General features: G+C 41.4%; 1 protein-coding gene across 1 annotated transcript in view; it reads right to left on the bottom strand.

The window, feature by feature from the left end:
- PRKAG2 (protein kinase AMP-activated non-catalytic subunit gamma 2) overlaps positions 1-26,209 on the bottom strand; it is a 3,182,689-nt gene that overhangs the window by 256,861 nt on the left and 2,899,619 nt on the right. The window contains 1 exon segment of the mRNA XM_044066896.1: positions 2,451-2,597. Within this exon segment, the coding sequence (XP_043922831.1) occupies positions 2,451-2,597 (147 nt within the window).

Raw genomic sequence — 26,209 nt, 5'->3', positions numbered from 1 at the left:
GCAGAATGATGCATGTCCACAAGTACAGATATCAAAGAGGGAGGGATACCGGATGCCGGTAACCACTCTTCTAATGGGAAAGGGAAAGCATCCTATCTAAGACATCAAATGCAGAGGCTGAAGCTGGTATCCTGAAGCCCGCACACCTAGGACTGAAAATCCTAAGGGTATAACAGACTCTAGAGCCGCTCCCACCTGTCCTGATGCTGAGATCAGATGCAAAATACCTAAAGCAGAGGCACCAAGTGGGGGGCCAACTCCAAAACCTGAGGTGTTGACCCTAACCCAGAAATCCCCATCTCAAAGTGTTGGCCCTGAGGTCCACTCAACTCCGACACTGCTGGAGTCAAGGAAACCAAGGTAGGGGTAGGAGCAGAAATTGGTCGAGCCACTGGACTTCACCTTAGGGTTGGTAAGACAACTGGCCAAAGGAAACCTGATGGAGCCGAAGCCTCAAGTCAAGGACCCAAAGGCGATGGGATCAGTCCTAAATGCATTTAAGCTTGTAGGAAGGACCACTCCAGCTGTTCTAAGTCAGCGAGTCTTAAACTTTGGACCAAATGGGATGACCAAGCCGACAAATTCACTGATGGGAGGCTTGCTTGCTAGTTGATAGCCTCGAGGACTGGACCTGAACCAGACAGGATTGGATGAGGGGCGAGGGGGAGACTACTCCAGAGAAGACACTTAGAGTGCAGGCACAGAAGTGAGAAAATGTTCTGCTCAAGGGAGCTCCTTTTGACAGGAAAGGACTCGGGACACTGAACAGAAGGGAAGGAGCCTTCCCCACAGTGGGTGCTATGTGAAATTGGGTCAGAGTTGTCAGATCTGATGATGGTGCCGAAGCTGCTGGAAAAGCTGAAGATCTTGGGATCTTTGGATCCTTTGGACAGGAGGAAGAGGGAGCCAATTATTTTCAATTCACTTAAATTAGGTCAGAGTTGTCAGATCTGATGATGGTGCCGAAGCCGCTGCATGAGCTGAAGATCTTGGGATCTTTGGACAGGAGGAAGAGGGAGCCAATCGTTTTCGGTTCACTTTAAAATGTTTGGGGTCCTTAAATCCCTTTTTGTGACTCCGATCTCCTTTGCCAACCCCACCAGTCGGGAGAGGAAGAATTGCCGGCCAGCAACAGACCCTTGAGGCCCAGCCTGGCCCTCATCTCATTCACAGCTTGAATGCTAAAACTCTCACAGACTCAAGGGGGTGCGGCCTCAAAGAGGATAAACACACAGGTTGTGCATATCTTGGGAACAAAGCTTGTGTCAACACATCACACACTTATAGATACCACACTAATGATGTACACTAACTATAAAACTACAAGAACTACCAAACAACACACACTATTCTACTAAATATGAAAAAGAGTAATAACAAAACCTAAAGCACACAAGGCAAGGAAAGCCCGCAAACAAAAAACACACTACCTAAAACTAACTTACTAAACCTACACTAACTAACCCTATACTAACAAAAGAATAAAACACTAACAATGACTAATAAACATTAGGGTAGAAGAAAGGGGAAACCAGATTTAGCTGAAAGAATTTGAAAAAGGATGCACAACAATGGATCATGAGATAAAGCTGCTGTTCAGGTAGGCAGCAAACAAGATCTGAGGTTATCCTAGCAGGGGAAGGTATTATGGGTAGATGAGGCAGAGCTCAGGAGGCTAAAGTCTTTGGGATATGGCTGGACTCCGATCTAAGTCGGATCGGGCAGCCCACAGGTTGAACCAGACAGAAAAGACAACATTAGATCCAATGTTACTTCCCATGCTGTACTATGACTGTTTCTTTTTCTCCTTCAGACACTGGCTATAGCAGAAAATGTAATCAAGTCCCTCTCCTACAGACTGTAAAGCCACATGCCAGGTATGCAAAATGTATCACCAGATATGCATATGATATTACTGAAGTGAGGTCCATGTCAAGAGGAATAAATACTCATAAACCACTCACTATGCTTTGTTCTATGTTAAAGCAAAAAGACAGCCCTGCAAAGTAAACTCAAAGCATTCTAGCTTCATTATGTGCATTTCAGCACAGAATGTTTGTGTAACAAACTGCATCAAATATGCCAATGCTTGTCAGTTCTTCATTATGTGCATTTCAGCACAGAATGTTTGTGTAACAAACTGCATCAAATATGCCAATGCTTGTCAGTTCTCCAAAGATGGTCCTGACTCTCTACCACTTACAATTTACCCTGTTAAAAACTCACACCATCTGTAAAGAAAATATCAGAAGAAAAGAAGAAAATAAAAATGTTTGAAAACGTTCTTCAGTACGTCAAACCATGGCAGAGTGGAGTGTCTCAGATGTAGTGCTATACAATGACAGAACTAACACAGTATCATTGATTCTCCGTATGGCCTACATGAACCAGGGAGTAAAAGCAAAGATAGTAATACAAAGGTATACCTTCCCCAGGATGTGTAAGCTTACCTCTGCTTTAACTATCCTATCCACAGTAGTCTCCAGTGTTTCCCGTTTATTGCACTTCACAACACCTTCAAAATATTGCGAACGATGCTGAAGAGCCTGGGTCACTGTGATATCTAAGTTATTGTATGTCTTCTCAGCAGCAAGATTCTGAAAGAAACAAAATGAGCCTGTTAATTCCTCTGTGATACACTAGACAGGACAATTAACGAGTCTTAGTCTTACAAGACAAGTCTGTTCTGAAACTGAAAAACATAAGTACTTAATTATAATTTGACAGTTTTCATGCAGTATTGCATGTTCTGTATCACCTTTCATGGCTATTTTTATTTTAGAACTTTGATAGAAGATAATATGTTGACATGATACAGTTGTGAATGCAACTTACCCACAAATGTACATATGTTCTGATTTTGGTCAGTGTTGCAGTCATAACTTATACAGAACTCTGCTACTGGCTGTATCCTGCCCTACTTTCAGAGATGAGCACCCTTTACCCATAACTGGGCTATTGTTGCCTTACTCAGATGTCTCTATCAATTTTATATATATGCTGCAAATGCCTGTGCCATCTTTGGTTCTTTCTTGCCCCCAAGCAAAGCAGAGCCATGCATTTGTCAGGGTCAATTGGGCAGACTCATGCTTAGCGTACTACATCTGGGGGGGTGGAAGGGGAAGGGTCTAGAAGTCCCTGAAGAATAGTCCTAGCACAGTCTGATCTAGACCTAGAGAAGGAATCAAGCTTGCAATGCTTTGTAGAAATACATAGGACCAAGTTGCTGCGTCTAGAATACTTACTGAATCTAGCCCTTTCTAAAAAGCCATAGCTGAAAGAAAGGTCATGATAGGGTGGGCATTGACCCTACCTAGAATATTTCTGTTATGATGAGAATTGCAAAGTGTAATTGCAGAGACAACAATTTGGGGGGAAAAAAAAGATTGTCCTTTCTTTTTTACCTTCACAAGAAATGAGTAATTAATCCGAAGATATGAATTATTTACGTTTTGCCAAGATAGTACCCATGTTGCCTCTGAACACCCAAGGTATGGAGGATCCTTTCTCCCTCATTTTTAGGTTCAGCAAAGTAAACACGTGGAGTCAGACAGCTTGGCTTAAAATAAACTTGGACATCACTTATAGGCACAGGAGGATTAGTTCTCAAAGAGACCTTGCCCCTGTGGAAAATAAGATAGTGGTGACTCGCAATAAGAGCTTGCAACTCTCTTCTTGCAGAGGTTAGAGCAATCACTATAAAAGTCTTCCATGTTAAGAACATCAAGTCAGGCAGATTAGCTGGTTCAAATGATGCAAGTGTTAGCATCTCTTGCTCAAAATTAAAATCTCAAGCAGAGGCCACTGGTTTTCTTGGAGGTCTCTTTTGCAAAACCCCTTTCAAAAATATTTTGACATGAGAATACATTGAAAGAGGGGGATCCATGGGCAGACATGCTGAACTGGCCGATAAACGAACCTTAATAGAGAAATAAAAAAGGGCAAAGGTGTAAAACCACAGAAATAGTAGCCCTGAATGGGTGCTGCTTATGTTGTTGGCACCAAATGGAAAACCTTTTCCATTTGCTAATATGTGATTTTTTTAGCAGCAGGCTTTCTTGCCTCCATAAGTACCTGCTGCAGGTTCTCAGTAAATAGGTCCCTAAAGAGAACCAAAATCCTATCATCGAGACAGTCAGTTGAAGTTGACTGGGGGTAAGGGTGCATCAAACACCACTGTTATTGTGTGAGCAGATACATCTTATGAGGAAGCTTGTGGTCTGCTCCCTGGCTATTTCCAAAAGAAGGGAGAACCACTGTTGCCTGGTCCTGAAGGAAGTCATCATAGAAAGACCTTAGGGGACTCTGCCTGAATCTTCAGAAGCACCCTGGATATCAGTGGAAAAGTATATAGGAACACTCCTGTGCAAGGAAAGGAAAAAAGCAAGTCTTTCAGGCCTTCTTGCATGGAGTCCTAGAGCAGAATATGTCCAGTTGATTGTATACAGAGGAGGCAAAGAGGTCAACCTCAGGCACTCCCCACAGACTGATCAAATCTTGGACGACCCCCAGAAAATGAAGTAAACAAGTTCACTGATGGTTTCCAAGCAAATAGATTCATTTTAAAATTTGAAGGTTTATTCACACAGGTAAAAAAAATTCATTTTTGGATGGTGATTTAGATATTTTAAGTGGAAATAGACTATGCACTAAGGTACATAGAAAATTTGAGGGTAATACACAATATCTGAGAGCATCCAGTTACCATCCCCCCACACCACAGAGGCTTTGCCTTATGGTGAATTTGTTCAATTACATAGATTATGTACTGAGGGGAAAGAGCTTCAGGAAGAGATTATTAGAACTTGTGCTATGTTTGAGTCCAGGGGGTATGATAAAAAGTTACTTAATATGTGGCAAAAATTAACAAAAGAATGGAGTAAGGGAATAGGGCAACATATAGGTCAGCAACTTTTGTAAATGGGGATAGTATATCTGATATATATTTTGTCACTACATATAGCTGTTTTAGTGATACAGTGATAAATTTAGTGAAGTTTTACTGGGATTTTCTTAATTCCCTAAAAGATGCTAAAGAGTGGATGCCTGAAAGACTTAATATATCTTATAAAGTTGGCAGGAATATAAAAAACTTTCTAGTTAAAGGGAAATCTGTTATGCCCCCTATTAATCTAAACACTACAGTTCATCAGTATGGTCCTAATACATGTGGTAGATGCAAGGCTTGTAAATATATTACATCAAGCTTTGATAGAATGAATGGTCTCAGGTTTAATGTAAAAGGACATTATAAATGCAATACTGAGGGCATTATTTATGCCCTGAAGTGCCCTTGTAATAAGTTCTACAGTCGTGAGTCTAAAACAGCCTTTAAAATCAGGCTTTTAGAACATATTCAAGATATTGACAAGGGAAAAGAACAGAGTTCAGTGGCTGAACATCTTCATAAAGTACATAATAGTCAATCTGGAGGGCTACAAGCATCGATTTTGGAAAAAATAGATAATGTTTATACAGGTGAGAATATTAAAAATAAGCTTCTGCATAAAGAAGCTTTGTACATACTTAAATTTGATGCAATGATACCTAAGGGAATGAATGTGGAACTTAATTGGCAGGTTTTACTTTAAATATTGATTTAACTGTTTTAATTGATTAACTATTTGTTTAATTGTGTCTGTTATAAAAGGGTTAAGGTTTTTGAATGTATTACTCCTTAAAGGCATTGCTGCCGAGACGTCAGAGAGAATAAATGGCTTCTACATTATTTGTTGTTGTCACTGGCTTTGTGGTTATACGACCCCCTGATCTAGTTTACACTGCTGGGGATCTTCCCTTATCCTGCTCAGCTTGTCTGATGCACTATTTTGCTCTGACAGAAAGAAGCATATAGAGTGAGATTGTTCTGTGAACCTATATTCCCAGCTAACATGGCTAGTCTGCAAAGGGGAGTATGACCTGGTTCCCCCTTGCTTGTTGATGTACCAAGTGACTGTGATATTCTCTATAACAATTTGAAGAGGTTCAGGGGACCAAGGATAATTCAGAGAGTTGAGTACTTTAAGACAGCATCTTTTACATTTATGTGCTTGCATCTGTCCTTGGTGTCTCAAACAACTTGCAACTGTATCCTTCTTAAAACTGCTCCGCAAGCAAAGTCTGAGGTGTCTCTGGTGACTGACTGCTGTGCACTAGGGAGGACGAAAGAGGAGGAGACCTGGACTGATGGATATATGTTGTTTCTACAAAGCAGTTTGTCTTCTAGCACCAACACCAAAGAGATTTTGGGTACCACTGTATCACTGTCATATGGAGTCTTGGGGTCCGAATGGAGAAATGACAAATCAGCAAAAAAAGGAGGATAGACTGCTGGAACTGAATTCATCCTCAAGTCTTGGGGAGTAACTTCATGAGGTGGGCCCTGTTTTTCACAACATCTCACCAAGATGATACTAATAAATAGACTGTATTTTATGCAGCATATATCACGGACAGAGGTAGGGTAAAAAATAAAGAAGATAGCTGGGGGCACAAGACCCATAATAAAAAAGTGCCCAATCTTTGAAGGCACACTGCTGCCAGGACTGGAAAAAAATGACAGTGCAGAATCCTCAAGACACAAAATATTCCTACAATGGGGCTAGGCCATGCCCAGGGGAGGATGGCCCCCCTTTTGCAGAAGGAAGTAGTCCACAAAAATCACAAAAACTGACAGGTCAAAAAAGAGCCATAAAGACAATAGAGTGAATTATTGAGGATAAGAAAAAAATTATGTATTATTACAATTATGCAAGAAGCCCAGAAATTCCAGACAGAAGTTATACAAAAAGATTAAGACAGAAATTAGACGAAAAATACTTGCAAAAGAAAAACTGTCAGAAGCTTCAAATAAAAAATCTTTGCTTATTAATACAACAGAGTTATGAAAAACATTATATAGACAAAGAAACCTTGGGCCGTTTGGAAAAAGAAGCGACTGAGAAAGTGTGAAAACATAAATAACAAAATCTAGAGATTTTTGAAAGGTATTAAAAAATATGGACAAGGGAATGTGGAACAGAAGATTAGTAAAGCAGAAGTTAAAAAACAGAAGTTGAAATTATGGAATACCTGCGAAGTGAAGGATTTAGTGCAGAAAGTCTAACACAGGTGATATCACAGTATGATGGAACAATGAGTCCCCCCAAGTAAGGACCTAATATGAGGAAGCTACAGAGCCCAATAAGACAATCTTTTCTACTTGTCCTTGCAAGAAGTCTGAGCAGAAGGCTTTCAGACAGCTTCAAACATCCTCAAAATCAAGCATGGAAAATTCAGTCAATGAAGAAGAACTGCTACAGCAAGTTCATCATAAAGAGGCTGTCTTACTACAACAGATTAACCTTCAGCACTTAAACAGCCACCTCTACACAAAGATTCAAAGGGCCTGGAAGAAGGCTGTTCTGGGCCACCAGAATAAGATACAAATGAGCTTTCGCCATTTTACAATATCAGCAGGCAAGAAATAAGGGAATAAACACTGAAAATTATTCCATTCCACCAAAATAAATCAACCTTCCACTCTTGTCCTGTTGCAGAGAACTTGGGTAAAACTTTTTTCTCCTAAATGCCAATAAGGTTAACTTCCAGAGTACCTCACTTCCAGCAAATAAACTGAAAACTGCCACGATGAAGCCAAAATTCAAGTTGTCTGCTAGGACAGTCAGCTGGCATGGACTACTATCCTTAAAAAATATCAGAATTTGGTGGGGCTTCTAGAACATTTCCAGAGCTTGCAAGGCTAGAAACATAGCAGGAGGAGGATGATAATACAAAGTGTTACCATCAGTGGATTCCAACAACCATGGACAAAGGCAGACCCAAAGTGGGAACCCCCACCCTTCCAGCAACATGTTAAAACACAAGCTTTGCTGAGGAAGACAGCAGAAAGGGCAAGTCCGCATTCAGATAGTGGACAGACACTCATGAAACCGATTATTGGCAGAAGTCTGATACAAAGGACAAGACCTTAGAGGGGTAGATGACACTCTGCAACCACTAAATGCTGCTGGCTGCCATAAGCATCACAAGATGGGCATACATACATTCTTATGATGCAACTTTACAGCTCCAGCTAGTCTTCGGGCACTAAAAGCTTTAACACCAGATGATGCAACAAAAGGACAATGCCCTTTCTATAATGTTCACTACTCACATAAGTTAATACAGAAAAATATCCAACCACCTGTATGGATTGGTGAATACATTATGGACCCACTGCAAGGCTAACTGGCCAGAAATCCTCTTCAGACACACTGATGAAAGAACTACGAAGGTGGAATAAAGTAGCCAGTAGAATAAAGTAGCCAAGCATAAAAGCAGGTGTGCCTTGGCATCCAGATGCTTCTTGCTGCTAAATAAAGACGGTTTAGTACAGAAGGAAACTGGAGAAATACACCATATCCTCAAGAGTGGAAAGAACCTTATTCTTGTTCTTAAACTCCTCAATGACTATGGAAGACACCTTATGAAAAATCATCTCACCTCTGACATGAGCATCTAGGACAGACTGGTATCCCTCCTCATAAGAGTGCAACCTGCCCTAGAAACAAAGGACACTGAAGTCCTGAATACTGCAAAATCCACACCAAAATGCAACATGTTACATGGAACCCATGCAGTATATTAAGGACTTTATCACCAGTTCCCATTCATTCAACATGGAAATGGCAGACTGACTTTTCCCTTGTTTGCTCAACTAGAGAAGAAGTCTGGATACAAGACACAGGAGACAACCATTTAAGAGTTCAACAATTCAAAATGACATAAAAAAAAAATCTTACTTCTGAACCTGTGCACAGCCATTAATTCTTGCTTGGAAGAGAGGAGACTAAATTGTTTTTTGGTACCCAAGCTAGGCATTCAAGAAATGGAGTATGTTTTGGGATGCCGGGTGAGAAAACATTTTCATTTGGTAGAGGATAACAGTTCAAATGCTTTGTCTTCCTATGTGCTGAAAAACTTGAAACTAGGTGTTTCAAAGCAGTTAATATGACATTTCTAACAGCAAGCTACAAGGGAAGGAAACCAAAGTCACCTGTTTTTTTTCTTACTTTTCTAAAGGGGAGAACAAAGGACAGACAGTCCAAACTTTACCCACAAGTCCAATGAATTCCCCAAAGGAGGGTCCAAAGAAAAGGCATCAATAGAGGAGTCACTGTAGTTCTCCTGTCAGCCCTTAGCACAGAGGCTTCCAACCTTGCAGACTACATTACACAGTGATCAGACAGAAAATGAGATTGTCTCATATAATTCATACCCACAGGTCAACTCCTGAAATCCTTCTTAGGTAGGTAGGTAAGTAGGTGTGTGTGTGTGTGTGTGGGGCGCAAATCAGCAGTGAAAGTTAAACACACGTGACAAAGTGATATCAGGTAAACATGCAGTGTGAGAACAAGTGCCACAAACTGACAATCCAGAAAATAGTCTAAGAGTGGTACAGGATATGTACGAGGGTAGTGTGACAGCGGTGAAGTCTGCGGTGGGAGTGACAGATGCGTTTAAGGTGGAGGTGGGATTACATCAAGGATCAGCTCTGAGCCCTTTCTTATTTGCAATGGTGATGGACAGGAGTCCCCGTTGACTATGATGTTTGCAGATGACATTGTGGTCTGTAGTGAGAGTAGGGAACAGGTGGAGGAGACCCTGGAGAGGTCGAGATATGCTCTAGACAGAAGAGGAATGAAGGTCAGCAGGACTAAGACAGAATGTATGTGTGTGGATGAGAGGGAGGATAGAGGAATGGTGAGGATGTAGGGAGTAGAGGTGGCGAAGGTGGATGAGTTTAAATACTTGGGATCAACAGTTCAGAGTAACTGTGAGTGTGGAAGAGAGGTGAAGAAGAGAGTACAGGCAGGATGGAGTGGGTGGGTGGAGAAGAGTGTCAGGAGTGATTTGTGACAGATGAGTACCAGTAAGAGTGAAAGAGAAGGTCTACAAGAGGGTAGTGAGACCAGCTATGTTATATGGGTTGGAGACAGTGGTACTGACAAAAAGGCAGGAGTCAGAGCTTGATGTGGCAGAGTTGAAGATGTTATGATTTGCAGTGGGTGTGATGAGGATGGATAGGATTAGAAATAAGTATATTAGAGGGTCAGCCCAGGCTGGAAGGTTTGGAGACAAAGCCAGAGAGGCACGATTACATTGGTTTGGACATGTGCTGATGAGGGATGCAGAGTATATTGGGAAAAAGATGCTAAGGATGAAGCTGCCAGGTAACAGGAAAAGAGAAGTTCCTAAGATAAGGTTTATGGATGTGGTGAGAGAGGACACGCAGGTGGTTGGTGTGACAGAGCAAGATGCAGTAGAGAGTAAGAAATGGAAACAGTTGATCTGCTGTGGCGACCCCTAACAGTAGCAGCCAAAAGAAGAAGAATGGCAATACATCTAATACTGAATTATGCTTTTATACACAATCATTTCCTTCCATACACTGAACAGACTGCTTATGTCCAACATAGCAACGAGAAAACCTGTGTGCTTATAACACACAAGAGAAACAAAGCACAGACAAGTCTCGACTCTTAATGATGATGGCCAACAGCTCAAGAAAAGAATGGAATCAATCAAGACAAGGAAACTTTCAGTACTTAGGTGACTACTTTTTAGCTTGTTTATAAGAGTCAGTTTGCCTCAGTGGAGGATACTGAATCAACTTAGGCCTGACCTATCTCTAAAAAATAATGTTAACAAATACAGTTACTACTAACGGAGGCTAGGGGAAAGGACTCTTCTATGAATACTTCAGTGAGAAATATCTATAAGGGATGAAAGGGATTAATGGTTATTGAATGCATTACCAAGCAGAAAGAATGGGAGCGACACTTTGGAGAGGAAACTGATGAAAATAAGTGGCAAAGTACATGACATTTCTAACAGCAAGCTCCACGGTGTCAAAGACATGACATTTTAGGACATCTACATGGAAGTGTCACCACTAGTACTTTACAAACCCTAAAGACTGAGAAGGATGTTTCCAAATGTGGAAGCATATAATGGGTGATGTGATGACAAAGTGTAAATTACACAGTAACATATTTCCTGGATGGTCTTGTTCAAGGGTAACAAGTTTTAAAGGCTGAATGGGAACAAATGTTACAGGACGTTTTGTAGTAGGAAATCTAAATGATCAAGAAACTCATGTTGTTAGGATATGATAAAGACATACAGTGCAATAAAATGGAAAGGGCAAGTATCCATCTTGTGATTTTAGAAGCTAAGAAGTAATAAGAAAATGGTATTCTAAGAAGGTGCTGACAGGTACAGATGTTAACTGATGAATGAAACAGGAGGGGCAGCAGACATGCAAAATAATGCTATGGGTGACATATACGGCTAGGTAGTTGCCCTGGAAAACCTACAGGAAATTGAACAGGGAATGAATTATTATAAATGAAAATGTATTCAAAACAATGTTGCAGTTAGCCATATGAAATGGGAACTGCCATTGGTTTGGATAGCATAATTTTCATGGGGGATGGGCTGGCTAGAGGAGGTCAGCTCCCCATTCCCCCATTCTTGGGGAGGGGGCTGTAGCTTGGCTCTCTGCACTGATAACACATGCAGGAGTACAGGTGATTGCCTGCAGCACAAACCCTAGCCATGTACACACTGCAAGAACTGTAGTGCTAGGCCAGAGGACTCAGCATATGTGGCAGCCCACAAATGTCTCCTGGAAGTAGCCATAGTGTAGCATGCAAGCCACAAGGAAAGGAAGTTAGGACAGAACTCAGAACATGCAAACTGATCTACTCCCTAGCACCTGACTCTCACCTCCAAAAAGGGAATTAAAGGGCTGAAAGGCTCTCAAGCCAGAACAGCAAAGTCTGGCTCTTAACCACTGGGGAAACAATTGGATCAGTTGGGTGCAGCCATTAGACAGATACTCAAGACGACCCACAAAAAATAAAAAAAAGTTTAAGCTGTCTAGTCTAAGAAGATAAGCAGATGGGCAGAAAACCCATGCAAACTGTTGCTTTCTTTTTTGCTTTGTTGTTTGTTACCTTTTGAGAAAATGTTAATGAGAATGTCTATATTTACTTATGTTAATGAGACACGATAAAGTACAGGACTAATGAACTAGGGTACAGAAACCCAAGTGCAAACAGCCCACGAAAATTTGAAAGGGGAAGTGGGGAAAGTGTTGGAACTGTAGAAAAGATAAGGTTACTTTCCAATGATAAAAAAGTTGCAATGCTAAAATGGTTCTACTAAAGAAGAAAAGGTGCTGCTGCTATGAAAATTGTATAACATGTACTGTGACGCTTAAGAAAAACAAAGTTTAAATAGTATAACCAAAAGGTTGAAATGGGAATGGAGTATCAAAAACAAGCATATGGGAATCTTTAATTAAGACTGCTGCTGAAGATAAAAAATTTAAGCATGTCAACGCTAAGAAATTATGTCATGATGTGGTAGTTACTACACATAATGAGGTAGTAACTGATAAATTAGAAGTTATGTATTTACCATAACTTAGCATCTATGCTGTCCATTTTCATTCTTCCTCCCGAATGGGTTACGGATCCCATCGTTGGATCCAACTCGGCCTCATTTAGAAGACTTGGATCTGAATCGTGAGCTCCTCCCTCTACCCATAATGCTCTATACCATCACTAACTCCTCAGATTAAGTTTGCTGCCTTGCTCCCCCTGTGTTATAGAGACAGAATAGACAGAAGAAAAAGACTGAGGCTCAAACCAGGAACATAAAGGTTCCATTATTATCCAAAGATCCTTCCAACAGTGACAAGGCTGGGGGATGGCTTGGCGAGAAGGTGAGGAAGAATGAAAACGGACAACACAGATGCCAAGTTATAGTAAGTACACAACTTCTAAACTGATGTTGTCCTTTTCATTCTTCCTCACGAATTGGTCAGAGTCTCCAGCTACATAATTTTCAGGAGGCTCGCAAGGAAGGCCATGCCGGAGCACTGTCGACCCAAAGGAAACTCTGCTTCTGGAGACAATGTCCAATTTGTAATGTATAACAAAGGTATGAGTCATTGACCAAATGGCTGCAGCACAGATATCGCCAATGGAAGTTCTTGATGAAAAGGCAGAGGAGGTAGCCATGGATCTAGTGTAATGAGCTCTAGGAAGACAACGCAATTCAAAACCTTTTTGAGAACAAATCAGTGAAATAAATCAGTAACCCATTTAGCCAGAGTAATTTTGGAAACTGCTTGACCTAAGCAGTTAGAGGAAAAGGAGACAAATAACTGATCAGACGTCCTGTACTGTTTTGTTCTGTGAAGATAAAAATGTAGAGGTCTATGAACATTGAGAAAATGCAGCACATATTTGTCCTTATTAGTAAAGTTTGAAGAGAAAACTGGTAATTGAATGGACTGATTAATATTATTCTCCGTAGCCACTTTATGCAAAAAAGAAGGGTTGGTTCGAAGAGACACCCTATCTTTATGGAAAATGATGTAAGGAGGTATAGCTGATAAGGCCTGAGGTCAGCAATTCTTCTTGCTGAAGTGATACCTACTAAAAAGATTATTTTCCAAGAAAGAAACTTTATATCGCATCTGTTTGCAGGTTTCAAATGGTTTCTGAGATCCCAAGGAGGAGAGGGGTCCTTTATTGGAGGTCTAAGGAGAAAAATTCCTTTCATAAAAGCTTAACATATTCTGGAAGTTGTAAAAGAGGAGGATTTGTTTCCAGCATGGAAGTTGGATATGGCTACTAACTGAAATTTAATAGTAGAAAATCTGCCATTCCCTTAAAAACTGTAGAAGGGAAAAAAAGGATGGCTGAAGTTGGAGTGGAAAAAGGGACAATATTCTCTTTGGAAGCCCATACAGAAAAACCTTTTCCATTTGCTTCTGTAGACTTTTTTCGTAGAGTCTTTCTGGGAAGCCAAGACAATGTCACGAACTGGGGAAGTGAGCCTTGACAAACTTACAATTACTGGAAGTGGAGAAACCATGTGGTTAGTTTAAGAGTGTGCAGATTGGGATTTTGAGTTGCTGATGGGTGAGATAAGAGATCCCGAATGGGCTCCAATATCCAAAGAGGATATTTCAAGTGAAACCATAAGAAGGGGAATCATACCTGTTGAGGCCATAAGGGGGAAACACTGATGACTGAGCTCTTCAGCCTGCTTGCTTTCTGTAGAAACTTTGGAATCAGTGGAGTGAGTTTGACGGGAACAGACAGAGATTGGTAAAGAATAGACCACTGTACCACCAGGGTCCATTGGAGGATTCCCATGAAGAACTTTGGTAAAGGGACTAGAATAATGGCAGCTGACAATAACCCAACAGTTTTCAACACTAGTTTCACTGGAGGGGATGAACGAGACAGTAAGTCCCACACCTGATTTCTCAAAGATGTGATGAAGAAGCAATTTTGCCACTTCATAGTATCCAGTGAGTTCCTATAAATTCTAGAGTCTGTACAGGAGTCAGGCTCAACTTGGCAAGCTTTACTGAGATGCCTAGGGAGTTGAAGATCTGAAGCAAATAATCCCTCACTTGTAGAAGTTGATGCCTGGTTGGGGCAGTGATGAGCCAATTGTCGAGACAGGGAAACACTTGGAATCCTTTGAACCTCAGGTGAGCTGTGATAAGTCCAAAGGTCATTGCTCTGAATTGGTAGTGATAGGCTCCCTGGAGGTGTCTCCTGGAGCTCCTGTCTATTTTGATATAACAGTATGCATCCTGGAGATCTATACAGCACAATCATCTTGGTGCAGAAAGGGCAGGATGGATTGAACCATAACAATTTGGAACTCTGTCTTCTTTACAAACTTATTCAGATTGCTTAGATCCAGAATTGGTCTTGGGTCCCCTGTTTCCTCTGGCACAAAAAAGAAGCAGGAGCAAGTTCTGAATCCTATTTTTTGGCTGGGAACTACTGGATGACTCTCTTTTGTAGCAGCTTTTGAACCTCTTGAACTGCATACTCCCTCTGATTGTGTGGAACACTGGGGAGTTTCTTACTTACAACAAGAGCTGGAAGATAAAAGGGAATCTAGTAACCTCTGGATATTATGATTAGCACCCATGCATTGCAAGAACTGTCCAGGCATCCAGGTGTAAGGAAACATGACCCCCGATTGCCTCCAGATGTGGACAGTCAGGCAGTGCTTCAGGAGCAGTGATATGACCTATCAGAAAAAGTATCTCTGAAGCCCTGGTTCTGCAGACCCCCTGTGCCCTTGGGGTGATGTCTTCGGATCCAGAGTCTGTGCAATTTTTGTGGCAGCTTCAAAGAAGCCCTTGGCAATTTCTGTAGTGATTGCTTTTATTTGTCAAAAGAGACATGATGAGACTTAGAGGGGGTTTGAGCTCCACGAGATGATGATGAAGAGGCTGGTAGTAAGCTCTTTAATACTAAGTTACTGCAGTGATCTGAGAGGACCCTGGGGTTACATGAAGCACATATATCACACTCTGACTGCAAATGCTCAGGTCCCATGCAGCAGACACACTTAATGTGGGGATCAGAACAAGGGACCTTGTGCCCACAAGAAGTGCATCTCTTAAAGTCAGAAGGTTTTTCTGACATGACTAGCACAACCAACAAGAAAAGTACCCAAAACACAACATAAGTTAACTCTAAAATACAGTAAAAAAATACTATAAACAGTTTAAACACACTAAATAAGATTTTTTTTACATATACACCTTACAGACATCCAAACAAACATGCCAAAGGTACTAAGGAAGAAAAACACAGCCTAACACCTGCAAACTTCTCAAAGATCAAGTGAGGGAAGAGGAGAGGCAAAAAACAGTAACTATACTTAAGAAATAACAATAAACCAGTATAATTCACTCTCACAAACTTGAGATTGGATCTTGCGTCTTGATACGAAGGCAGCAAATAAGATCTAAGGTGTTAGGGATTGTATAGAGCATTATGGGTAGAGGGAGGAGCTTGAGATTTGCATCCAAGTTTTGTAAATGTGACAGAGTTGGATCCGTAATCCATTCGTGAAGAAGAACGAGAATGGACAACATTAGACTATTACAGAGATAGTCAAGGACTATTTGCAGGTTTCTCCTTAAAAAAAATAAAAACTTAAAATCAATTCAACAGGTTTAGAATGTCTTTATATTTCTTTGGATTTTGTGAAGAATGCCCTATCTAAAGCTTAAAGAAAATTGTTCAATGGATCCTGGTCTTATTCTGGGAAAACTACTGCAAGAAATGTCAAACTACATGACATTACATCTATCAAGGATATTCAATAGGCTGCTCTTTCATGGTATGGTCCCAAATGATTGGAAGAAATCATAAACTGTTTCCACTTTTAAGGGTGGTGACAGGTATCAAATGTCAACGTACAGACCAATAAGTTTGACAACATTTAATCAGATAAAATAAATACGGCAAAGAAATAGATGACCGCTTGAATTAGTCAAAGGTAGAGCCACATTAATATGCCAATTCAATTTTTATGAGGAAATACTTTTGAGAGACAAAGGACAGTCTTACATCTTGATCAAATAAACTTTACAACAATCAGATATAAATATGTTGTTGTTGTTGTGTCTTTCGGCTTTTCCCAGTTAGGGGTCGCCACAGCAGAACTCCGGTCCGCTAATGATTGGCAGTAGATTTTTACGTGCCAAGTTGCCAGCTCTGACGCACAACCTTCAACGAAGGTACGCCCATTCACACGTCTCTACACAGAAGAAGCTCTAGCTGAGAATCGAATGGGACGTTTTACTGTGAGGTGACAACGCTACCGCAGTACAATCAGATATAAATATATACATTGAAATAAAATAAGTTAAATCTGGGGATCCAGCAAAAAGTACAGTTGTGTACACTTACCATAAATGTAGATGTTCGAGTGTATTCACTGTTGCAGTCATTACATTTGGGTAATCCTGCTGGCAGGTTGCCCTCAGTCGGCCTGAATTCCAAAGTCCTGGGTCCTGCGTTGGCTGACGTCGCCCCTCCCTGACGTCAAGTCGTCAGGGGTATAAAAGATGCGGCCAACACCATTTTCTTTAGTTTTTCTTGCCCAAGATGTCAGGTGCCCCCTTGAAGGGTAGCCAAAATTTATATATCTATACATACATATACATATATATATATATATATATATATATATATATATATATATATATACATGCACCAATATAAACTTTACCTTCATCTACAAGCAAATACACCACATAGGTTGTATAAATCCGAGAAGGAAAGATAGGTTCCATCAGAAGAAAGAGCGATGGCGGGTGGGTAACCTGGACTGCAACAGTGAATACACTTGAACATCTACATTTATGGTAAGTGCACACAACTGTACTATGTTCTTCGTGTTTCACTGTTGCAGTCATTACATTTGGGTAGAGTCCCAAAGCTATGGTTGGGAGGCTGGAGCTAAACAGCATTAAGAGCGACTATGAGGCCCTGCAGAACTGCAGTGGCAAAGCCTGCCCTGGAATTAGAGTAGAGTGGCAGATGATAGTGCTTTGTAAAGGTGTGCACTGAACTCCAAGTAGCAGCCTCTAAAATGTCCTTGGTTGGTACTCCCCTGAGAAAGGCTGATGAAGTGGCTGCAGCTCTGGTTGAATGTGGCCTAATGCCCTTAGGCACTGGCTTGCCATGGTGTAAGTAGCAGAAACGAATGCAGTGGCCTATCCACTTTGAAATAGTCTGCTTAGAGATAGCCTTTCCTTGTGATCCTGCAGCATATGCCACTAGTAATTGCTCTGTCGTTCTGAAAACTTTGGTTCTGTCCAAGTAGAATCTAAGCTGTCTGTGTACGTCCAAAGAATGCAGAATTCTCTCTCCCTTGTTCTGTGGATTTGGATAAAAAGTTGGCAGATGAATAGTTTGGTTAAGAGCCACACTGGACACCACCTTAGGCATAAATGTTGGGTTTGTCCTCAGAGAGACCCTGTCTGGATAAAAAATGATAAAAGGTTCCACAGCCATGAGTGCCTGTAGCTCTGAAACTTGTCTTGCAGAAGTTATTGCTAGGAGCAGAGCTGTTTTCCAAGATAAAAACTTTATATCGGCAGTAGCAGCTGGATCAAAAGGAGGCAGGGTGAGTTTTTCCAAGACGTAGTTGAGGTCCCATGCAGGCACTGGTGATCTCCTTGGAGGCCTTAGATTTTTGGCTCCTCTGAGGTACTGCTTTAGTAAGGGATGAGAAAAGATACATGTCTCTGTATTGCAATGAGCCGAAATGGAAGAGGGATGAATTTTAATAGATTAAAAAGATAGGTCTTTGTCCAGCATCTCAGTTAAGTATTGTAAAATCTGAGGAATATTTGGCACAGCTGTACCAGTTCCTTGAGCCGGAGTCCAAGCACAGAATCTCTTCCATTTTCCAGCATAAGATTTTCTAGTACTAGGCCTTCTGGCCTCCAAAATGACATCCATCACAGCTTTACTGAGAGGCGTGTTTTGTATGACTACATTATCCGCCATGCTGCCAGGTTTAAAGTCCTGAGTTGGCTGTGCAGGATCTGATTGTTTTGCTGGGACAGTAGATGAGGTATTTGAGGTAAGGTCCAAGCTGGGCATTGAGACAAGTTCTTTAGGACTGGAAACCAGTGCTGGTGGGGCCAGTTTGGGGCAATCAGTATCATTTTTGGCTTCTCCTGTCTGACCTTTAGGAGTACCTTGGAGAGGAGAGGCAGTGGGGGAAAGGCATATAACTGAAAGTTTTTTCCAGCTGAAAGATAGGGCGTCCACTTTCCATGCTTGTCTGTGATAAGTCCTTGTGCAGAATCTTTTTAGTTGGTAGTTGTGAGGGGAAGCAAATAGATCTATGTCCGGGCATCCCCATTTCCTTGTTATCACGCTGAAGACTTGTGGATCCAGCTGCCACTCGTGGAGATCCACGAGATTTCTGCTTAGTTCGTCTGCCAGAGTATTTTTCCTTCCTGGCAGGAATTGTGCCTGCAGATGTACTTGGTACGTTAATGCTGTGTCCCACAAAGTCATGGCTAGTCTGCAAAGGGGGTAAGAATGTGTGCCCCCCTGGTTGTTTATATACCACATGACCGTGGTGTTGTCTGTCTTTAACAGTAGGTGTCCCAGTTGAAGTAGGTCCTTGAAGGCTGTCAGGGCATTCTGAACAGCTAGCATCTCTTTCTGATGGATATGCAGATGCATTTGGGTTGAGGACCATGTGCCCTGAATGCATTTTTCTGCCATGTGGGCCTCCCAGGCATAATCTGAAGCATCCATTGTAGTGTCTGCCTGGCTGGGGGTAATGTGAATGGCTGTCCCTTGTTTTGGTGACAAGCCTTTGCCCACCATCAAAACTCCTGTTGTAGGCAGGGGATGAAAGTAATCATTGTTTCCAGGCTGTGGCAATGTTGAGTCCAAACACTTTTTAGGTACCATTGAAGTTTCCTCATATGCAGTCTTGCATATGGAATTAGTAGGATGCAGGATGCCATGAAGCCCAAAGCCTGCAAAATTTTTCTTGCAGATAACTGGGCCTTTGTTGCCAACATTTTGAAATAGGTAGTCAGTTGCCTTTGTTTGTCTGGCGTGAGATAAGCCACATGGGCAGTTGTATTTAAGCTTGCACCCAGGAATATTATCTCTTGAGAGGGTACTAGTTTTGATTTCTTTTCGTTGACTGTGTACCCTAGGCAGGTTAGAAGTCTTTTCACAAATGCCAGATGCTGTAGAAGAATGTCCTTGTTCTCTGCTTGAATTAGACAGTCATCCAAGTAAGGATATATTTGTATTCCTTTTTGTCTGTAGAATGCAATTACTGGTGCCAGGCACTTTGTAAAGAGCCTGGGCGCAGTAGATAAGCCAAAGGGCAGTGCAGAGAATTGGTAATGCATTGAGCCAGCCTTGAATCTGAGGTATCTTATGCATAACTGTCTGATTGGGACATGCAGGTATGCCTCTTTTAGGTCTAGAGTCACAAGCCAAGCGTTCTTGCCCAGCATGGGCAGAAGCTGCTGCAAAGTCAACATCTTGAATTTTGCTATATCCAGGAATGTGTTTAGAATAGATAGGTCCAGTATTAGTCTCCAGGCGTTGTCCTTTCTGGGTACCAAGAACAGTCTTGAGTAAAATCCTTGTCCCTGCTCTTGCTCTGGTACTTGTTGAATGGCCCCCATATCCATGAGGGATGATACTTGTTTTTGAGCCTCTGCCCATTGATTTTTCGGGAGATCTGGCTAGCCGTTTGCCTTTGGCAGGGTATGGAAATAGAACTTGTAGCCTTGTGACACTATATTTAGAACCCACTTGTCCTGGGTTATAATGTGGCAATTTTGAGAAAAAAGTGCTAATTTGCCCCCTAAGGGTGCTCCCAGGAGATAAGTGCTTGGTGCAGGCAGGGGGAAGTCATTGGGACTGTTTCCTGTATGGTTGTGATTTGTCTTCTCCAACTTTGGGGGTAGAAGCACCCCATTGCTTTGACCTGTATGAACCTTGCGCCTGGGATCTGCCTCTAGGGGTGTCTGGATCTGCCCCTTTGAGGTCTGTCTGACACAGGAAAGGACCAATTCTTTGTAGGCCAGTGTCTACTAAACCTAGGTGGCTGTACTTGTAAAAAAATCTTTGACAGTTTGCATAGATTTAGCTTTGTCCTCCATTTTCTTTAACACCTCTTCTTCTTTAACACCAAACAAAGTATCATGCTGTAAAGGTGCAACTAATAATTTAACTTTGACATGATCAGGCAGATTTTGTTCCTTTAACCAAGCATGCCTCCTAATTACAGAACCCGTAACTGCGGCCCTGCAGGAGGCCTCCAAAGAATCAAAACCACATTGCAAAGTAAGCTTTCGAACTTGTTCAGCTGCATGCAATAAATCCTGCATTTCCTTGTTTTCTACACATTCAGAGTTTAATAACATTTTCTGTTTAAGCAATGCCATGACATGTTGCTCATATTTGAGCATATGAAACTGACAGTTTAAGGCCCCTATAGCCAAGGTAACAGATGTGTAAACTTTTTTCCCCCATCTATCCAGTGCCCTAGAATCTCTGTCAGATGGGGGTAGGGTTTTTTGCAGTGGAAGCCTTAACTCCTTTGGGACCCTGTGAAATAGTTTCTGGGTCTGCAGCAGGGTTTTTAAAAAGGAATTTATGAGAGTCAGAGACCCTGTAATATCTGTCAGGCTTAACCGGAGCTGGAGGTAAGGAGTCAAGGGTAAGACTAGACTCTGAAAACACATCATCTACAATGTCTAACACAGGTGGAATGGCTAGTGGCCTGTGTTGAGGTAGTAAAAGGAAATCCCTGAACCTCTTTTTAGACTCTGAGAAATCTGGGCTCTCCCAATGGAAATGCTCCCTCATGGTACGCAAGGTTTCCCCAAACGAATAGTCCTCTGGAGGAGAAGCTGAAAGTATAGATTCTTCAGCATCAGAATTCTCATAGGGGAGAAGAGAATATTCCTGATCAGAAGAGGAATCAGAAGAAATAGAAACCTGATCTGAAGATTCATAGTCAGTCTCGTGCCTAGGCCTCTTATCAGGAGGGGGATGGGAATCCCTGATCAAGGTAATTAAGTCTTCGACCATTTTCAGTATCTGTTTTTTGGGCATAGAGGCCTGTCCACGTGGCTCTTGAGTTTATTTCTTTGCTTTAGAAGGTGCTTTAGCCTTTGCCTTAGAAGTTGAGGTTGGTTTAATGTAAAGATGTTTAGGTCTGAATACACCCTCAAAAGCCGGTGCCTGCTCGGCGGCTCCGGACCCATCTGAAGGAATAGTATCAGAGGTTCCAATACCTTGAGTTTCCAGCGGCATGGCCGACTCCACGTGGGAGTCGGTAGCGGCCTGCGACTCTAAAGTAGCGGGCGTCAGGGGCTGCAAAAGCATCTCATTGAGAACCGGCGACTGGCTTGGGGAAAAGCTTCGTCGTCGGTTTTGGGCCTCGGTTGTCTCTCTCTCTCCTTTTCTTTGCGTTTTTTGTGAACTCCGGTAGTTGAATGGCTATCCGACGACATTTCTGGATAATTAAACCGGCATCCAAAATAGTTTAAAGCAAAATCGTACCGACGCTTAATAGTGGGTGGTTAAATTTAGGACAAAACCGACAACCAGAAACGTTGTGATCAGGTCCTAGACAAGGAATATAGTAAGAATGAAAGTCCTTATGAGGTATTTGCTTTCCACAAGAAATACAATTATTTACTTTTTCTGACATCGGCCTGCAGCAAGAAAAAAGTTTCTCCAATGGGGTACTTAGCTTTATTGAAGACTTTGGATCTGAAATTCGAATACGAAAATCTCAGGAGTCAGCCGACCGGCACTTGCGAACTGCTTCTGCTTCGGGCACCGCGCAGCAAGAAAGACTAAAGAAAATGGCGTTGGCCGCATCTTTTATACCCCTAATGACCTGACATCAGGGAGGGGGTGACGGCAGCCGACACAGGACCCAGGACTTTGAAATTCAGGCCGACTAAGGGCAACCTGCTAGCAGGATTACCCAAATGTAATGACTGCAACAGTGAAACACGAAGAACATCCAACAACCTTTAGGAACTAATCCAAGGCTAACTTCTCTCTCTACTAAGCAACACCTTGGCTAAATTACAAGCTCACCCAAACCCAGTAAAAACCATAGCATATACTGAGCTATTCACAAAATCTATGTACAGCCTACAGCGAACTGTGGAAGTCAAACCACCCTGATGGAATGACAGTATAAATTAGTTATACAACAAAAGAAAAAAAAATCTTGGCCAAGCGTAGGAGGAACAAAACCATACATGCTAAAATACCCCTGACCAAGCTAAACAGGCAGCTAAGAGGATTAATTAATACTTCAAAGGCTAAATTTGAAGAAACAATAGCTTCTTCAGCAAAGGACAAACACAAAGCTTTCTACAGCTATGTCCATAACCTCAGGGAAAATATGCAACAATGCTCAAAACTTACTGTAAATGGCAGCACCCACAATGAAACAGAGGCCATTGCCAACCTTTTGGCTGACAGGTTTAACTCAAATCCTCCCCTCACTCCCCCCCAGACAGTCAAAAGGAAATGTAGCATACCGCAATCCCCCCAACCATTACTAGAAAATAGGTCATTCATGCACTTTCAAAGGCCAAAAACACTGCATCAGTGGGCTCCAATAACATCCTAGGATGCTTAATAAATAGTATGAAACATGGCCCCTCTGGTCTACTTGAATCACTTTTCAAATGGAGCTTACAATCAAGTTTTCTGCCCTAGGAATGGAAGATGCCTACAGTCATGCCTCTACACAAAGGGTGACCAACTACTGATCAGGGTAACTACAGGCCCATAAGTCTGACTAGCTTCATATGTAAGGCCATGGAAAGAATCATGGTGGACATGATAAATGAGGGCACATGTAACACGCAAACGCTGGAGTCATTTCAGTTCAGCTATGTTATCAAATATGGTGGACTTTTTTGAGATGGTCACCAAAGCAATAGATAAAGCAAGACTCTACACACAGCTTACCTCGACCTGGCCAAAGCTTTTGATACAATACCTCATTCAGGCATTATAGACAAGCTCACTAATTTAGGTAATAAACCCGTTCATCACCTGCTGGATAGCCAACTGGCTCACTAACAGGACCCAGGAGGTCAAAATAGATGAGGCCACCTCCACCAAGAGGCCAGTCACTAGAAGAGTCCCCCATGGCTCGGTACTGGGCCCACTCCTTTTTAGCAGCTACTCCTCTGAAATGAAAGCAAATGCTGAAAGTTTATGGTTGACTAAGTTTCTAGATGATTGCAAGCTGGGGGTTATCACCAACTCCCCTGCAGACACTAGCATTCTTCACGAAGACCCATCTCTGACTAATAAATAGTGCTAAAGCCATGGTTTTAAACTCATTGCTAATAAATGCATAACTGTATGGTTTGGGAATTCAACAATCCTGGCTAATTACCATGTTGATAACATGCCCCAAGAGTCGACCCAGTGGTCAGGGATCTGGGTACACGTTAGCCTTAATTTTGACAACCATGTAGCCACAGTGGTGAGGAAATCTTTTCTTATTGTGCAACTTAAGTAAGGGCATGGCATCTAGGTACAAAGAGGGCATTATCCCACTGTACTCTACCCTTATCAGACCAATCATAGAGTACAATGCACTCTTCGGTATGCACTGACCAGGCATATGCAGCAACTACAGTAACCTTAGAGTTTCCTTATTAAAAAAAATTCAAAGGCATAACAAACCTGCCTTATGCACAGCACCATAAAGGCTTTTCTATCTACTCACTCTCCTATAGATTGCTGAGACATGATCTATGCCTGGCTTACAAGGCATCTATAAATCCCAGACTTATGAACCTCCTGCACATTTGTAAGTCAAACAGTACCAGAAATACAAGGTCCAGGGACCCAAAATTTGTCGGACTTAAACAAAACATGCTGGAGAGACAGATGTGCATCCCAAAGACTGCACCTCCTAAGAAACAGGGTTCCCATCCTTGTGAAGCTGCGTTAGTCTATTACTTGGTTTAAACACAACCTAGACCAGTGGATGGGGAATAGGCAATTTACACTGGGCCTGGCACCAATGTCCCTTATGGACAGAGGAAGTTTATAAATGCCTAGCTCTCAATGTCCTATTTGGAGAGAGGACATCACTATTCTTTTGGGAAAACATGGCCAGACTTAGGCCCCCCGGTTTGTTAACCTAGCAGCACTCTATGAATCTTCAACTGGATAATAAACTGGTTAAAAGAACAGGAATAATGTGCTAAATTTAAAGGAAAAAAAATCTAAGTCGTTACCTATTAATATGGGGGCCCAGCATGGTCAGTTTTGGGGCCTGTACTGTATAATGTGGTATTTGCCAGCTGGCCTACATCCAACAAATTTTGGGTCTGCAAACAGACAGACGATTGCAAAGTTGGAGATGAGATCAGAAATATTAAGGATGTCAGTGATTTAAATTTGTAACTAAAGAAAATCCATTTATGGGTAACAGGAGTAGGTCTAAAGTTTAATTATAAAAAATTTACAGTTTAGACACCAGAAAACAAAATAAATAAGGTTAGAAATGGGTTGTCAAGAATTTGAATTGGTAAAACAGATTAGGGATCGTGGGACAATTCCCACAAATGGCAATGATGTATCCTTCAATTTTCATACACAGGACATTAAGGCTAGAGCTTTGTGAAATATTGGATAAATCAGCACAACGGATTTGAGGGACCCAAAGGTCTTAAAGGTGTTATTTATAACATTATAACATGTTATTTATAACATTAATAAGACCAATTACTGAGTATAATTTAACATTTTACCTATGGCAGACATTGTAAATATTCAATATATACAAAGGAGATATACTAAAACACTTACAATAATTGAAAACTAGAAGAAAAATAAAAACATATAAATCTTTACAATATCATATATTGGTTAGTAAGAGGCAAATCGTGCCTAGAATTTAGGGCCACTAGAGAACAATTATGGAAAAATCTGGCTTTCACTAAAAGATCAGCCTGTAAGAATGAGAAAAAAAAAATGGTAATTTTTTTAGAACAAAAATTACCAGAACTAAAAAGATAGATGATTTTATTACCCAAATTTTACTGAGATTGTGGAACATTCTGCCCAAGGATTAAAGAATAAGAAACCTTGAAATATTTTTAAAAGTTAACGTGACAATTACATTGGCGGGAACAAGTCCTTACATAATATGCAGGAGACTGTCATATTAAAGGTCTTGCTGACCGATGGTAGCAAGAGATTAACTATGTAAACACTTAACTACATAAAAGTAAAATGGAAAAAGGTATGAATATTTTGTAAAGTTTTTTTCCACCAAAAGAACTTAAAAGCAATTCAGCAGGTTTCTATTAATTATCTAGAATGTAAACAGTTATTCCTTAGGATTCAGTAAAAGTCTCACTGCTCACACTAACTTCTCAAAGCAGGTTAGTCAATTTGCACAATGGCAAGAAATTCTGATTCAGAGACTGCTATAGCTGCAATGAGAAATACCTCATTAAAGGCTTATTAAGAAGTTTCTGACCATTCTCCTGTTCCCCCTATGAGTCCATGTAGTACCTTAGCAAAGGTGCATGTGCGCGCGCACACACACACACACACACACACACACACACACACACACACACTTCCAGACACATCTACATACACATCAACAAAAAAAAACACAACCCCCCCATACACTACCATGCTGAAGGAAACACTCATCCATACCGTAAGCAAGCACACAAATACAGACATCCAGACTCAGTTCCCTACACAACCCTCCTAGTGTGACCAAACAAGTACAGAGACCGAGAGACACACAT

The sequence above is a fragment of the Protopterus annectens genome, chromosome 3.part1 (genome assembly GCF_019279795.1).
Source record: "Protopterus annectens isolate FY-2018-M chromosome 3.part1, PAN1.0, whole genome shotgun sequence".
Lineage (NCBI taxonomy): Eukaryota > Metazoa > Chordata > Ceratodontiformes > Protopteridae > Protopterus > Protopterus annectens.
Note: the sequence above shows the minus strand (reverse complement) of the source record. Positions and strands in the feature narration are given on the sequence as shown.